The 15902-nt window shown below is 36.5% G+C and overlaps 1 protein-coding gene across 1 annotated transcript in view; it reads right to left on the bottom strand.

Moving 5' to 3' along the window:
• Positions 1 to 5279: 5279 nt before the first annotated feature.
• LOC140858725 (uncharacterized) overlaps positions 5280 to 15902 on the bottom strand; it is a 10820-nt gene continuing 197 nt past the window's right edge. Inside the window, 8 exon segments of the mRNA XM_073260033.1 lie at positions 5280 to 5880; positions 5954 to 6442; positions 7198 to 7356; positions 11683 to 11962; positions 12033 to 12309; positions 14859 to 15473; positions 15476 to 15532; positions 15535 to 15563. Of these exon segments, the coding sequence (XP_073116134.1) occupies positions 5602 to 5880; positions 5954 to 6442; positions 7198 to 7356; positions 11683 to 11962; positions 12033 to 12309; positions 14859 to 15473; positions 15476 to 15532; positions 15535 to 15563 (2185 nt within the window). The 3' untranslated portion in view covers positions 5280 to 5601.

Here is a 15902-nt window from a genome sequence, read left to right on the forward strand (position 1 = left end):
TGGAGGGAAGGTGGTTTTGAAACAAAAACCAAATATTAAATGTGAGTTGAGCATTGAGCCATTGACGGCGACGCTAGGCGTTAGCAGCAAAATGGGCGTTCCAGGCGTTAGCAGTAAAATGGGCCATAAAGCGAACTATTTACTGCTGGCAAATTCTCTGTGCACGGCGGGCGGCGCAGAAAATGCGACGTAAGATGCACCATTTTATTCGATTGATGTGTGTAATCATCAATTTTAATATATATTTAATATTTAAAATTTAATTTTTTTATTTAAAAATTTTATATAATAAAAATATTTTTATTTTTTGATAAAATTATGATAACCCATGTCCATGACATCTTTCTTTCAGAAAATCATAATTTTGATCTACAAGATGTTATAATATACAGAGATGTCATAATTTAAATATTATATATATATATATATTTTTTTTATCATTTAAAATTTTTAAATAAAAAAATTGATCTACAAGAATTAAATACATATTAAAAAATGATTGAACAAAAATATTCTTTTTATATTATGATATTCTGGACTATGACATCATGAACTATAATACGTCATAGGATGTCATAATTTTTTTTAAAGAATAGGAGTATTTTCATCATGTAAAATTTTTAAATAAAAAAATCGATCAGCAAGCATTCAATATACATTGAAAAGTGGTGACTACGTAAACTAATCGGCAGAACGGTTTCGCTCCACGTTGGATTTTCTAAACTGCCCGTGGTGCATAAAGAATTTCTTTTTATCTGCTTTCACGCTCACTTAGACCTTATCACGAATAAGGCTTGGGCCAGAACATATCAATCTTTGAGAAATTCTTTCTGCACTGCCAGCGATGCTCGGCCACACCACCTGCAGTGATTGATTGGCACACAAGTCTGGAGATAAAAAATATTTTTTTCTTCAGAGCCGATGCTCGAGCCTGTCACGCCCCAAATCCGGGACATAACACGGCCATGCTACCGAGGGATGGAACCCACGATAACACGAAGCCAATTCATCATAATCATCTAAAATCCGTCAAATAAAAAATTCAATTCTATTATTCATCAAATAATCGAACCAATATGGGTTCAGAGCATCTAAATCCAAAAGCAAGTACTAACCCGAATCTCAACATTCATAAATAACTACAAATTCATGATTATAAATAAATTAAACTTTTGTTGCCTAATTTTTCAGCTTGCTATGCCGATCTTCAAGCTTGGATTCCTTTTTGCCGATCCTAACCTTATTTTTCTGTTCAAACAAAAAGAAAACAAAAAGAATATGAGCTACACTAGCCCAGTAAGTAGAACTTGCACTTCCTTATCGGATCAAGCATAAGTTTTTCATGATAATGCAATATTTAGAAAATAGCAGGTAATACAAAATAAAGCATTTCATAGAACATATAACAAAACAAGTTATAAACTCATCATGCATGCATAAATCATGTATATTTCACAATCATGAATCGTAAATCATTTTCATCATGTATTCATGTCATGTTTCAAAACATTGCTCACAGATATTCGTGCTAAGGTCACTATTATACCCATAACAGGGCCATGTTTCTTAATCGACAGAGTTCTTAATTCATGTGCCAACTTTATACCCGCTGGCAGGGCCATGTTTCGTGTGGATGCTAGCTCCGGATATCGACCTTCCCGAAGGGATTCATTCATAGCCATCTGAGAGCCTTTGAAATCATTATATCTTTTTCTTAAAGCATACATATACATAGATGGAAAAACAATGAAATTCATGTTTCATAATCATGCTATTTTCATAAGACATGTTCATAAAATCATTGCTCATAATAAAACATGCTCTTTCATATCACATATGCCGATCCTTATTTTATGAAAAATTATGATTTCATCAATTCTTTGCATAAAAACATGATCATTTAAAAATAAATAAGGAGCATAGGATCTACTTACCTAGTTCATCTTAGATCTTCGGACTTCATTAAAAGAATCAGCTAATCCTATTTAAAATATCAAATCCTCATCAATTTCTATTCCATAATAAGATTAAATCATAAGGAAAGAGGATTGTTGACCAGATGTATCGGACCATCCAGATACCAGGGCAATTTAGGATCTTTTATCTGAGAGTCAGATTCAAATGACTTGATCAAGAAATCGTGAAGCACAGATTGAATTAAAGTCAAGATCAATCAATAGGGTTCTTTTAAATTTGCAAGATCTTTGATACGATCAGATGAGATTGACATACAGCACGGATATCAAAGCAATTTTGGATCATCTTGTTAGAGTCAATATGAACCCCTAAAAGATGAAGGTATGACTTGATATAGGATTCATAGATCTTTTTTTTTTTAGAGAGAGAAAGTCGGTCATGAGAGAGAAAGTAGAGAGAGAAAGTGGAGAGAGAATCTTCGTATCCTTTAAAAGTGGCAATCATGATTGAGATCATCAGAGGTCATATCAGGATGACTTAATATTGATTAACCATGATTGATATTATCAATTTCGAATAAGGATCGGATCGGGATCCAATCTACTGCACGAATTTCGGAGCAGTCTCAGATCATCATATTTTCATCTCAAGTTTATCCTAGGGTCTGTGATGCAATCAGAGAGAGAGAATGACCCTAGAGAGACAAAATCCATAATGAGAGAGAAAGGTCTAGAGAGAGAAAATAGAAAGAAAATCTAGAGAGAGAAAATGTAGAGAGGAGGTAGAGAGAGAAAGTCTAATTCTAGAGAGAGAAAGACTTAAGAGAGAGATGAAAAAACTTTCTCTCACATATATATATATATTTTTTAATTATATATATATATATTTTCTTTTTCTTTTTCTTTTTCTTTTTAGAGAGAGACAATAGAGAGAGAAAGAGAGAGAAAGAGGGAGAAAGAGGGAAGAGAGGGAATTTTTCTCTTTTCTTATTATTATTTTTTTTCTATTTTATTATTTTTCTATTTTGCATTTTCTTTTCTTTTCTTTTTTTCTTTTTCTTTTTCCTTTTTCTTTTTTTTTTTTCTTCTCTTCTTCTTTTCTTCCTTCTTTCCTCTTCTTTGGCCGAACGGGAGGGGATCAGAGGGGCGTCGCCTGTGGTCCGGTGGGCTGTGGCGGCACGACCGGTGGTCCGACAACGGCGACCGATGGCGATGGAGCCGGAGATGGCCGGCGGCGAGGTTCGGCCAGTGGGAAGATTTAGAAAAAAAAACAAAAAACAGGGGACCGCCTCCTTTCCACGGATTTCTCCGGTCATTGGCCGATCTCCGGCGGCCATGACCTTCGGGGAAGATAGGTAGAGGGGTGGGGGTCCAAACCTAGGGGTGCGGCACCATGGACGGCGGTGCTGGTGGCCGGAAAAGGGAGGGAGATGGCTCGACCGAACAGGAGAAAAACAGGGCATCATTTTCTTCTCGACTTCCGGCAAAGTCGGCGACCGACAATGATGTTTGGGGCCAGAGGGGAAACGAAAGAAGGAGAGGAAGAAAGGTTGGAGCCTTACCTGAGCTCCGACGGCGTTTTTGGCCTCTGTTTTCCGGCGAGCACAAGAATAGGAGGCCGCGGCTTCAACGAAAAAATCAGAGAAAAATCTCCGACAATCATCGGTGGCTGCAGAGTCTACCCATAGAGGAGAGGGGAAGGGTTCTTATAGAGCTCGTCCTAGGGTCTTTCAATGGCCCTAAGACTCCGATTCTTGATCGGGGAAGAGGAAGACTCCGATCGGGAGTCTTCCTGCTCTGTTTTTCTCTTTTTTTTTTTTTTCTCGGGTGGGCTCTGAGCTGGTTTTGGGCCCAATTGGGCCGGGTTATCACAGAGCCTGTATGCCGATGGTGCATGTCAAGCTGCACTGCCCGTGGTGCATAAAAAATTTTTCATCAATCTTTACGTTGGCAGACTCGAAGCTCGATTAAAAAATTTAGATCCAAAACACGACCAATGATCCCCGCTAAGGGTACGCCAAGCAATCCTCCGAGCATAGAGTTCACTCCTCATGCTCCTCGCTTTAACTTTACCCACATATTAGAGCCCATTTGGTAGGTAAATATTATTAAAAAAATAGATCAACTTTCTCCTCGTAACCTCAACCAATTCATCCATATTTTTATATTTTTTTAAAAAATAAATTATTTTTTATAAATAATATTTACTTAAAAAATAGAAGAAAAATTTTATACACCTAAATGATGAATAAGTCATTTTCCCATTTGTTCATAAAATACCCTTAATCTTATATAATAAAATATAATAATATATATTATTATAAAATAATAATATAATTATTTAATATTTATAATAATAATAATAAAAGATATCATGAAAGATATGGATAGACCTTAATAATTTATTTGAAAAAATAGTAATACAAAAAATATGGATAGTAAATTTTAAAATTATTTTTTAATATATAAAATAATATAAATAAATTATTTTTATTTAATATTATTTAAAAAATATTTATTTAGAAAATATAAAAAAAAATAATCTTTCAAAGAATGGATCTTTAGGATGCATCAGCCCTCGATGTTCCTTTACCTAATCCCGAATAAAATAATCATTATAATAATATTTGTACAGTTAACGACATCAAAGGGAGCTAATATCCCACCGTATTTTCTGTCCTCCCCACCAACCCCGTATTCCCATTTACCTCTCTTCGCGGCAACCCCCTCTCTCTCTCATTATTGCATGCGCTAGGTCCAAGCGAACCAGGGCAAATGCCAGTGAAATACAGGGGTTGCGTGGCGTGTTATTGGTCCAATCGCACCTGGTGCCCCCTATCCAATGGTGGCAGCGATGATGACTAAAACCGATCAAGAGCAGAGCTTCGGCGAAAAAAAAAAAAAAAAACAAAACAAAAGTCAAATTTTAAATAGATACAATCAGAAATCCAACTAAAAATAAATATAATTTAGATCCAAAATCTGATCCATCGTCAGCTCTAATAATAAAAATAACATATAATAAAAATAACATATGATGATGAATTTTTTTACAAAGAGAATGAAAATAATTTTTTTTTAATTTATTTTTTAACTAATAAAATAATTTCCATCAAATCCAATGCCACATGGCACCAGCTTCCTTCAACTTTTACAATCCGGAGCTCTTCGAACTGGAAGCGAGGAGGTGCACAGCTGGCTCTTATATCCAGTTTCTAAACCAATACACCATAGTAAAAGGTTAAAATAATGATACCGAATACAATTTTTAACTAATATTTATTATCTTATTTTTTTTGGAAAAGTTATTATCTTATTTTTAAAATAAAAAAATGCGAAATAAAACTTAAAAAGCTCTTTAGATTCCCAGGGAATTAGAGAAGTCCCCTGTTAGATAAATCGAGTACGCTGTTACATGAAACAAGTCTGCAGATGATGCTCTTTATCAGAATAAATGAAAAGAACACAGCTCAAATAAGTCCCACGTGGCTACAAGTTAAGACACACTCAACCCCTAAATTACATTGGACCTCTCAAGGCCCAAGACAGCAGCCAATTGGGTGATTCTTGGCTGCCACGTACAGTTGATCAGACCCAAAAGCTAGACATGAATTTCATGTGATCAAACTGCATAGTGACCCCATCAAGGTGTTTCTTCCACACACTGAGAGACATGAGCAATCGCTCAGTAACCGTGCTGCCACATCTGGTGGGATGGCTGGGAAGGTGCAGCCTGGGAGACGCTCAGATTTCCTTCGCTCGGATTCTGCTGATGTTCTTGAGAGACACCTCCTTGCGAAGGATAGAAATTTGGGTACCCGAGAGCTCCAAACTGTGAGGGCTGCTGACCTTGTCGAAACCCGCTATGCTGATTCTGCCCCTGAAAGCTGTAGAAAGTGCTGGCTGGAAGAGCTGACATAGTTCTCGAACCGGCTCCATGAACCCACATGGCAGGGTTATCAGCCTGCCAAGAACAAACAGTCAAAAGGAGGAGGTTTCACGACCGGCTGCTTAAAATTCTGGGCTAATATTGTTACCTGCTGAAGAGGCATGTAATGATTCGCTTCTTTGTACTGCGAGCTCAAAGCTTCCTCAAGTCCGATGGTCGTGCTGGCAGAAGCAGTGGTAGGATTAAGGGTGAAGCTTCCAGGAAGGTTAGCTGAGCTTCCAAAGCCTCCATAAGCAGAGGCCACAGAAGCAGACTGGGGTAAGCTGGTCACAGAAACGCTGCTTTTGTATTGTGGTAGTGTATACTTTATGCCTGCATTAGGTATTGGAGCTGGAGATTGATGGAAGGGTCCGTTGCTCGTGTACGGTTGTTGGAAGGCAGCAGAAGGCAAGTAAGTATAGCTCTGAGGCAGAAAAGGGAAGCTGATCATGTTGGCAAAGTGACTTAAAGGAAGAGTTGGTTGAGTGTAATGGTGGACGGGTAGATGTTGAGGGAGAGTAGGACCCGAAGGGAGGGTGGCGCCGGACAACGTTTGTGGAGTTGACTGGGGGTTGGAGAAAACGCCCTGCTTCCCAGCCTGCACAAGGCAAACAGAAGTCAGGATAATGAAACATGACCAATTTTTCATAGGATAGCTTAATCTTTAACGAAGTTACCAATTTCAAGACTGGGAACAACTGCTTTGATGCTAAGCTAGGAAAAGACAGCAAGTGCAATTTACAATTCCAGCATGGTCAGATGGCTGATCATGCTCAGTCCAGCTAATTAATGCATGCATTGATGGCTCCATTGCCCTTTGTCAAGGCCACAGAATTTTAACACAGACAAACCCAGATAATCAAGACGGTTACAAATTGCAGGAGTATATGAGAAAAGCAAACTCAACTCCCTCAAGTGCTTTGTCTTGTGAGTTGTGCATGAACTTAAAATTTTAAGTTCAGGGTTTGAGGCAGGGTTAATGTCATGATAGATTCATGTGTTGGCTTAATTTATAAGAGCATATGCCCACTGTCAAGCCAGTGCAAGCGAAGAAGCTTGAACTGAAAAGAAAACTGCGAACTCTGTTCCCTGAAGACAACTCTCAAGAGCCCGAGCCAAGCTAGTCAGCTTCTTACCAAGATTGTTAGTGACCTAATCTTAAATGCCTCCAGTAGTTAAATGACATTTGAAGAACATGAAGGCATCATGTGGCAGTAGACAATTAGCTGCCATTGTTGGAAGGCATATGCACATTATTTAAGTAAACCAAATGGCAAGAACAAAAATAAAATGCATCATAAGCCCAGTTACCAAGTACTTAAAATTTAACTAGCTCAAAATATTGATGAATACCTCAGGCATGGAAATGGTTGGACTACTAATAGAAGCCACTGCTGTATTAAATTTTGCAGGCATTGACTGCGTGGTGAGTAAGTGCGAGAAGGGAAGGTCAAAATCTCGAAGAGGTGGAACAGTTGCTGCCAATAAACTGCTGGGTAGAGAATTAGGTTGCTGCAGAGAATTATACAATTTCAAATGTTAGATCTGACATAGAAACCTAAATCTTGCACAAGAAAGGAGACCAACTATAAAATAGCAACCATTGAATGACAAAATACTTGTAAAAGACTAGCCAAATTTTTTTTTTGCTAAGGTGGGCAATTCACACAGTTCTACTACAAATACATCCAAAATGATCAGAAAATAAAATGTCCCTGAAGTCCCTTAGAAGTGATTGAAAGTTGGTCCACAAACACCTCTCTAGAGTGCTCAGCGACGGAGGCCACCCAGTGCATGGCAATAGCAAAATATTTTTAAAAATATACTATCTCAATATGACCATGGCATGAAATTGTAATCTCAACAGCAAAATATAGTCACCAGCTATATGAGAGTTCAGGGTATATGAAATTGTAATTTTCAAAAAGATAATATCAAGAATTATGATCATAACAGTCAGGAGGTCTAATAGAAAAGAAATCTGAAACTTAACCCACGCAGTTGGACCAACACTTGTTGGCAATACCTGTTAGATTTCATGTAGATAAAGAGGTCCTATTATGCTACTGCCAAGGTCAAGCAAGAACAAATTGCTGCATTTGAAGAACGCGATCTGGCTCAGTGATTTGGGACTCAGGTGCCTCTCCCGTTGCGTGCCAAATGTATTTTCTGATGCTAGTGGCTAAATTTATGTAAGGGCAGTGTAATTGTGCCCCATCCCCCCCCCCCCCCCCCCCCAACAAAAAAAAAAAAAGAACGCTAAAACTTTTATTTCCTCGGTAATAATGAATATTTCACAGAACGTCGATATTAACTTGATATCTGCAATCAGTACTATTAAAGGTTAATGATATTTCTTTTTATTAACATGAACTAAAATACACTTCAGAAAAATCTATATTGAAGGTTATAATATTCACCATAAAAATGTCCTACCATCCCATCTCTACCTAACCAGTACACCAACCTAAAATCTAACTGGTCCACAAAATGAAATTGATAGGTAATGGCCATCACAGAAGTTTAAACTTAATTCAGCATTATGTCTAATATACACCATAAAATTCCTTCACAAGCACCCCACACCCAAGGAGCACAAGTTGAAGTCGTCTTCCACAAGCATTTCCCATGACCTGATTACTCTTATCAGAACCACAAAAATATTGGACCAGTTGCTGGATCACAAATTCAATACAAAACATGGGATTGATTGCTCCAAATGCAAATGGGTTGGATTCACGTAGGATGCAGCATGAAACAAACCAAACCTCAATAAGATAACCTGGTTTGGGTTGGGTTTTCCTTATCGGGTGGGTTCAGACCACAATTGGATTCTTGAAGGCACTACAATGGATTGTAAACTTTTGCCATGTCGCCTTCAATACTTTTTTGCCACTAAACATCCTTTAATGATGAAACTACTAATCAAACATTAGAACGTGCATAATTGCAATATCTTAATAATGATTTTAAGTTGTTTGCACCAAGTAGGAAGCAGTGATCATGGCCCTTTATAATAACACAATATGCAAAATGTGAACATGAAGTGCATATATTGAATATATGAACCTTGTACACCATGCATGTTTATACATTCACGCATGAAAAATATTACCATAAATATCAGATGCCCACGTCCAAGTCTCCTGCAAATAAGCTAATCGGTTCTAGTTTTAGGATTAAAAAATGATTATCAACAGTCAGGCCAGGCTGCAGGGTTTCAGGTACCATTTACAACATATATCTATCTGACCCCCTATTTGATCAACAAGAGTCAGTGATACCAACCTGCTATATCATTTGGTTCTTTGTTAAGAGTTGTGTAACTAAAGTAGTAATAAAAACAAACATCAAGTGAAACATTTGTACTTGTCAATCTTCATACTGCTTTAGAAAGATGGTCACCAACATTTTTGGAGGAAGCCACTTCCTCCAGCTGTTTCAAGTTATTAAGTTCAGGCTAAGAAATTCCCGCAGCATATCACTTCACGTATTTGTTGGTTTTTCATCCAATATTAGTTAAGATTTTTATGTAATTAGGTCCAGTGGATGATTTTGTATAGCACTATCCAATGTTATATGTGACAAGCCTGTTAATCCTTTCCTAATATCTTTAGTGTCCTTGCTTAACAAAGATGCTCAAACGTCCTTACCAGCTGCAACAAATCTTCTTCCTCCCTATGTCACCCGGTGATCTGCAGAATTCCAAGGAGATTCTCCAGATAAGAAAGCATCAAACACATTGCTCAAATTTGACAGCAAGCACCTCTCCATCTGCGAGAGATCACTGTTATACATAATGAATTTTCTCATGACCCTAGAGGCACTAACATAATTCCAATCCGTGGGAAGCAACTTCTGTTATCCCTGCCAAAAAGATGACTACCATATCTCTCCACCATGGAGAATACTCTCTCGGTAAGGAGACACTGGAACCCACAAAATATACCAAAGAATATACCCAATTAAACAGGACTGATTTACCATTTATCCATCTCCCACTCCAAAAGGGCGATGAACCATGAGATCAATATCAAATTAAAGCAAGTTCACATGCACCGTTGAAACCCAGAAACTGATCCTGAAGATTCTGATATAAAACCCCAATATAGCATGCATGATATGATGACCCTGGAAGACATGTAGACAGGCATAAAACAATGGGATCCCACATATAAAAACAGAGACACCATTTATGGTTTCACAGTAACATATGCTATAGAATTTTGAAGGACTTTGACAATTATACTTGGGCATGGAATTATCATATTGTTCTTGGAGGAATCTAAATTCTAAAGCATAAAAAGAACAACTGACACTTTCAGCATTGACGAAATTGCTCAAATATAAGCATAACCAGACGTTAATTACAGCATCTAAAGGACAAATGCCTAAGATTATTTAGGTATCGCACGACAAACCCCAAACCAGAAAATTCAAAAGACAACAGCACATGCAACTAATCATCTAGCATGACCATCATGCCAACTGTACAAGTTAAATCTGAATCAACTACAATGGAATGCACAATGACTGTATTTTCAGAAAGTTGAAGGTGATGACTTGTACTCAGCAGCCACAAACCACACAGCATAAAAAGGGAAGCAAAAACTAGGACCTTCAGAAACCTCTGGACGTAAATAGTTGTCTACTAAAACATTCTCAAGCAACTGGACTCACAAACTGAAGATATGCTGACCAAAATCCCTTAAAGATTTTCAATCATGATGTTAATCTAATTCACATTTTAGGTCACTTCCTTAAATAAGCTCTAATAATAATCAGAATTAGCTATTCCATTTGAGTCTTTAGATATCTTCTTTTGCTCCTTTTAGCTTCGCTTCATCTCATGCTACGGTGATATCATAGTTTCATTGTGAGCACCTAATTCCAATTTTTTTTTCTATCCACAATCCCATAAGGCTACTTATACTATTCATTCAGAAAAACACTAGCACATCTACCATGTATATTTCTAAAAGAATCCGTAGCCTGTGACGCATATTAATGCTTAAAATGGATCAAGCATGACAACACAGTCATTAAAAATATTCTAGCTTAGGATTGAACACAATCCCATATGCATCATGTAACTTTGACCTAATTACACACTAGAATATCTTTCCTGCCATGTAATACTACATTTTGTTTAACAAATAATGAGGTTCCAGGTTAAACATTGCAAGAAGAGTCCAGCAAAGATGCAATGTTCACATGATTTTGTGGTAAAGCTATTAAGAATAGCCTCAGAAATGAAAAAGCAGCTCTAGGAGCCAAAAATCAGAGGATGAAGGCAAAAGCATATGGATGGTTTGGTTACAAGCAACATTGGCCAAAATTATCTCCAATATGGAGAGGGATCTTGGATTTGAGTTGACAAGGTGGAAAAGGAAAGGGAAGACAGAAAGATTGATTACCAGGGAGGTGTATCAGACACTTAAGCTTTCAAAATATTTTCCTTGGTTAGGAACTGACAGTAGACTCTAGAATCCGTCTATAATTTTCTTTACAATATCACAAAGTACCATCTCCAAAGATAACTTCTGTACTTTCATCAACAATGAACATACTGCAAAGTGCAAACTATAACTGACAAGTCAAAGTGATTGCATGTCAGGAAATTAGAAACAGGGCATCAGACTGTACCCTATATTGTTGAAATTCTAGTGACATTATTGTTTCAATAAAGTTATCATCTTAGAAACACCATTATGACCATCAAGATTGGAGACATAACGTACACTGGATACATTCAGCAATTCTTCATAAAGTAAAACACAATAAAATTGAAGTTCTTTTGGATTTGGCCAAAAAGAAAAGAATGGAATAGTGATTTACCATTAGATTCGAGAGAGAAGAAAGATTCTGCATTTGTGTAGTTCCTTGAGGATGGGTATAAGCTGCTTCATTTGGCTGTGATGTGCTTGAGAATGCATAACCCGAGACAGATGGAAAACTGTATTGAAGCCCGTGTGTAGCATCTAATGTATCATTTCTGATGACCTCAGGTTGTGAAGCTGAAGGCAAATCAAGATTCCCCATGTTTGTGCCAGTTTTAGCAACTAAATCTTCATTAGATGTAGAAATCAGTTGCCCATTGTTGTAATACTCATGATTCCTGCCATCACAAGTATGGATTGTCATACGTTGCAAATCTGTATCAAGAAACGACAGAACACCAATAATACCTATCATCTTGTTGATCGATTGAAGAAACAGTTTCTGCAACTGGCGCCACCTCCGAGTTACTTTTCAGGGTCTTTGATGGAAAAGATCCAGAAAATGCACCAGAACCAAAACTACCAAAGCTCAAATGTGCACAATCTGCATTTGTAACCTGCAGATGATCAGGAATAATTACTGCAGGATTGTCCTCGGCAGATTTTGCACCTCGCTCCTCCGTGTGCAGACTTAGTTGCCGTAGGTCTGTAGCAGCTGATGAAAGTTCTGAACTGACATCCTCAACTGTAAAAGGACAAAGAGAAAGATGCCAGCAAGGAGATGTCATGAACAGGTTAAATATTATAGACCAGTCAGCCCATTAAAAAAAAAAAAAAGAAAAAAGAAAAACTTGTGATGTACTCATGAATGCAAATAATATTTACACGAAATGAAGCATATTTCTACTCATGATGGTGTCAGGTGTAACTAACCAAGAGAAGGATAAACTTTTGAATGGTTTAGGCATGCTAAAAGATTCCAAAAAAAAAATTCTGCCAAAGACATACTTATAGACTTTGCGGCCTTCTGCACTAATGTTTAGGTATCAATCAACACTATAATAGGAGAAAGCATATACCAAGTTTGGGCAAAAAGCAGTTCAAGAAGCAAACGTTTACAAACATGTTACTATGGTACAATTCACTAGGTATCAACCGACAGTTTAATAGCACGAGGCATTAAACAAGCTTGGACCAAACTGGAATTCAAGAAGCAAACTTTTACAAACCTATAGATAACTGAGAAATCACCCGTGTAGGCCAGATCCTTTCAAATTTCTAACAAAGTTTGCATTTCCAGATGTGACAAGAAGGTCTTTTAAGATTGTCAAGGAATAGAGGAGTAGATATGAAAGAAATTATATCGTAGGGATGTTAGTTTTATGGATTGTATGGATTACTCTTCTCCAGACATATGCAATCTCAACTAAAGAAACCCTTTGCTGCACTTTTTCCTAGTACAACTATGCTTCTACTAAAAACAACAAGATTTCACCGATAAAATAAGTTATTAGTGGGGAATTTTCAATATCAAAGCTTCAGTATACTACTATTTGTAGGTCTAGTGCCTTATTAAACCTAATAAAGAATTACAGTCCAAGCTGGCTTTTCAGATTATAGTTTGTACCTCACCCATCAAACTGATATGCGAAACCTTCTTTCTTCCCTCTATCTAGAGTCTAAGACTGGAGTTACCTTGGGAGATTGCTCCTTGATGTCACGAGGTTAAACCGTGTAACCAACAGAGTAGGGCATGTTATACACCCGCAAGCATGTAGCTTGCAAGGTAGAGACCTGCCATTGTCCAAAAGTGCCTTGGCTAGGAATTCAGCACAAATTTACTGCACAAGGTTGTAGATGTTATTTGAATCTCGGTAAATCATATCTTGATCCACAAAGCCAGTCCCATATGAATGGGTAATGATTGTGGTTGATGTAAAGGCTAGTCCAATCAAGAGTGCTTTAAAAGTACTCAGCTAAAAAGTTATTAGGATTTACTATGCATAACTGTATAATTAATCTTATTTATTAACGTTTAATGGACTTGACCTCCATATCAATCTCAAAAACATTGTGTGCATGAAACTAACTTTGGTTGACACTTGTGATTGCATGGAAGAAAACTGTTCATATCAAATTAAGATTCATAAAGATGTCACCTACTACTATTACCATGAAATGTCAAAATTGACAATCATCTGTTTCATTAGCTACATTAAAAGCATATACCAACTATATTTAAAAGCATATGCCTGTGAAAATAACTTTGCCTCATTAAAATTACAAAAATTTGAGAATCACTCCCAGAAAATATGAACAACCTTGCACTACTAATGACAGCAATCGTATATGATAAACAAAAAAGAAGAAAGCCAGAATTTGATATCCCAATTGGGTTTTTTGCGTATATATCCTCCTAAACATTCATATTTGCATGAATATTCTTTCAAAATTGATATTTGTATGTATATCCACATAAAATACTTGTTTTACATGTATATCCTTCTTTTTTTTTTTTTTGCATATGCATCCACATCATTTAACGCGTCAAAAAATTAACGATTTAAAATTTAAATGACTAAAATATCCTTATGGGTAGATGTGCAAAAAAAAAATTTACAAGAGTATATATATAAATAGTAATTTCATGAGGATATTTATGCAAATTTAAATGTTTAGAAGGACATAGACGTAAAAAATTCTAATTTAATTTTTATCTCTTTCATCTAGATGGATTCAGACCCTCTTACTCTACAATGTAGTAACATATTACATAATATAACAACACGATGATGATATTATATAATATTTTATATATTAGAATACTATATTATATTTTATTTTTATGCAATATGGGACAATTATGTCCATCTTATAACAACATAATATATCTTATACACTTCACAAAGATATTTTCAATAAAAATTTTAAAATAAAATATAATAAGATTATAAATTCTTATTGTTACATGATATCCAAATCCACAACTATGTCCATTCTATGCAAATGTACAAACTATCCATCTAACATCAAGTTTAGATACTTTTTTTAGAAAATATTATTATGCATTAGAGAAAACATAGATGATTACGATCTGTCTATTTTTTAGATAAAATAATTTTGATCTATCATTTGATAAAAAAATTATTTATCTATGTAAATTGATAAATTAAGTAAATTTATTATTTTAGTTGTATATGTTAATTTTTCTCCATTAGAATAAAGAAAGAATTAACAAACCAAGAAAGGTATGTTTAAGAGGGTATACATGTAAAAAATCCTATCCAATTGTACCTTCATGTTCCTCAAATGAATGCCTTTGAGTCTGGTAGGAATTCATGTTCTTCAATAAGCCATCATTCAAATGCGAACTCTCTCCGGAATCATCCAGTTGTATATGGCTGTCAGAGGCAGCTGTCAGTCTAATGGATTCTGCTGGTAGACCTTCACTGTTAACATTTCCCTCTAGTATTTCAATCTCATCTATATGAGGATTTACATGCAGAACTCCATCAACAAGCAATGTCGATGAGGCTGATAGGTCAGCATAAACAGCTGAGGTGTCAGATGTTTCTAGCACAATTGACCCACTTCCTGCTGGTGGCTCATCAACTAGAGACCAATCCTCCTGAGATGGACACTGGCCATCAGCAACGCCAATATCATGACCAGTCTCTGTAACCTGTGAAACAGGATTCTGAGAAGAGTATACTTTCTGATCTGACTCTGCTGGCAGAACTGTGGTTGGAGGTTGCTTGACACTTTGGTGGGATATGTGTGACATGGCAGCATTTTGTGTTGTGGAGGACCTGTCACTTGCTACAGTAGGTGCATTAGAAGGCTTGCCTTGAGGTCTGCCCATCTTCACAATATCAGCCATCGAGACATGACCTGGCTTCCCAAACCAATGTGTTGGAATCCAGATGGAAGTTGCAAGGGTGCAGGAATTCCTTCAGACGAGCCTGTCCTTGCATTGTACTTTCCATTGAAGCAGAATCACTGCAACATAAGAGGAAGAATATTTAATTGAAGAAAAAAAGTAAAAGTTCCTTAAATGATCATCATAACTGATTACCAACATGTTAGTAACCCAAGAGAAATAAGCCGTCAGAGCTGCAAAAAAATAAATGAAAATCATTTTGATTTTGAATATGGAGAGTAATGTACAATGTAAGTTTAAATTTTTTTTTTTTAAAAAAGTACCCTGAGTAATTACATACAAGAAATGATTAGAAAAAGATACATCAATTTTGAATGTAACAACATGCTGGAAACCTCCCCAGACAGCACGCATCCAAAACTCATTTTCTCACCAGCCAAGACTACAATGCAGGAAGA

The sequence above is a fragment of the Elaeis guineensis genome, chromosome 6, assembly GCF_000442705.2.
Source record: "Elaeis guineensis isolate ETL-2024a chromosome 6, EG11, whole genome shotgun sequence".
NCBI classification, from domain to species: domain Eukaryota; kingdom Viridiplantae; phylum Streptophyta; class Magnoliopsida; order Arecales; family Arecaceae; genus Elaeis; species Elaeis guineensis.